Raw genomic sequence first — 1,756 nt, forward strand, 5'->3', positions numbered from 1 at the left:
GTTCCCATACCAAAATCTTTACATACTTTGGGATTCACCTCATCAGACTGGCACTGTCCTTGGCATGATTTCGAATGAGACGTTTCTCTCTTTTCTCCCATATTCTCCTGTTACTCTTTCGCATTCATCGCTTGCACTCACTTTTTATGTTTGTGACCATGCTCTTCAAAAATAAATGATAGTAGTAAGAAAAAAACAGCAGTCTAAATTCAAGACTGCCAAAATATTCAGTAATCCGATCAGGTGGATTGATGGGCTGCTTGTTTTGACGGAAAATTCACTGGCACCTCCATGGGTACGGGAAGAATGGCTGCCACACAGCCCGGCATACCCACCAGTGACCACCGAAAATAAGACTAACTACTCGAACAAGTTCTCCAAATAAGACATTTTAATGACGTGCAAAATGCGAGCTGAATTGAAAGTACCACTGTTATCGCCGGATCCAGTTTGATCGCATTTTTCAGGGCTACATGTCTTCTACGACAAAATCGTTTGGTACTCAGTCAGCTTTATTCGGCCGTATCGGGTTGCGGAACTTGTCGGTCCAACATTTCAGTGCGTGAAAACCCAAATAAGCTGAAGAGCAGGTTATTCTGATACGTATTAGAGCACTGTGATTTCAGCGTCACACACAAGCAGGCCAGGGACACCGTTGCAAGCGGTGGTACGTGATCAGACCCCAACTCACTGTCTAACAACCCAAGAACCTGTTCAAATTATTTTCGTGTAACCGTCGCGTAGGATTTCGTCGAGAAGATTCGGGAAAATCAAAGCGTGCAAGTATTTTGCGTGCTCGTAACAATTTCACAGAAGATTCAACCTCAAAATCGGACAGATTCACCTTCAGGTTTTTCGAAAAAACGATGGAAACCAACGAAAAGTTTTCTCTCCCTTTCTGGAGCATCGTTACAGCATAATTATATCAGTACTGGTGTTGGGAGAGATAAAAGCAGAGAACATTGTATCGTCGTCCATAAATATACTCGTAAAATTCAAACCAAAATCGTTTCATCACAAAACTGACTGACTGCTCCCGCGGAACGAGGTTCTCCCCGGAACCTTTGGAGGTAGTTCACAGGATGGGCTGGAAAATTAAAACTGGACGCCATGGGGTTGTTTTTTGTGATCAAACATGTGTTGGGTTAATATGTCTTGGAACCGGTAAAAGGTTTCCCGTCATCCGATCTCTACCTACCATGGCTCCAATCAAATTCCGGATCACCTCCAAATGGTAACAGATTATTCAAACGTGTTTCGAATTCAATCTTTTGATCACCATTTACGGACCTCTATCCGAGAATTCGTGGATAATGGTAAATGGTAAGTGGCAACATGCGACATTAAAGGTCCCCCCTCAAGGTGAAATTATGCTGGTCCAGTCGACCTTGCCTTGAAGGTTTTTGCCGTCACTCTTTGGAACTACAGATTGCTAAGTGCAGAATGGATTAGTCGGAATGAATCATGTGTTGGCGTCAGCAAGATGCGACGCGTCCCTGTAGTGAAAAGAATAAGGCCCTCGCTGCGGAGTTATTTACTAGGATATGCCAACTGACCGGTTATAGACAGGGAAGCACACCTCTCACTTGCATCTTATTTACAAAAAACTGGACGCCCATCTTCCCCTGAAGGCATCCTCTTGAACGTTCCTGGATATTCATTGACTCCAATCATTCATTGCTCAAGTCCAAGCAAAGGTAACAAAGCGACTCCACAAATTCCGCAACAGATACCCCCTTTTAAAGGGACGCAAAGC

At 43.8% G+C, this 1,756-nt stretch overlaps 1 protein-coding gene across 1 annotated transcript in view; it reads left to right on the plus strand.

The window, feature by feature from the left end:
• The window catches only part of T265_07930 (hypothetical protein), a gene marked incomplete at both ends in the record, with an annotated part of 8,575 nt that extends 7,992 nt beyond the window's left edge, over nucleotides 1-583 (plus strand). Inside the window, one exon of the mRNA XM_009173595.1 lies at nucleotides 468-583. Within this exon, the coding sequence (XP_009171859.1) occupies nucleotides 468-583 (116 nt within the window). The remainder of the gene's footprint in view (nucleotides 1-467) is intronic.
• Nucleotides 584-1,756: the final 1,173 nt, after the last annotated feature.

Source organism: Opisthorchis viverrini (genome assembly GCF_000715545.1).
Source record: "Opisthorchis viverrini unplaced genomic scaffold opera_v5_194, whole genome shotgun sequence".
Classification (NCBI taxonomy): domain Eukaryota; kingdom Metazoa; phylum Platyhelminthes; class Trematoda; order Opisthorchiida; family Opisthorchiidae; genus Opisthorchis; species Opisthorchis viverrini.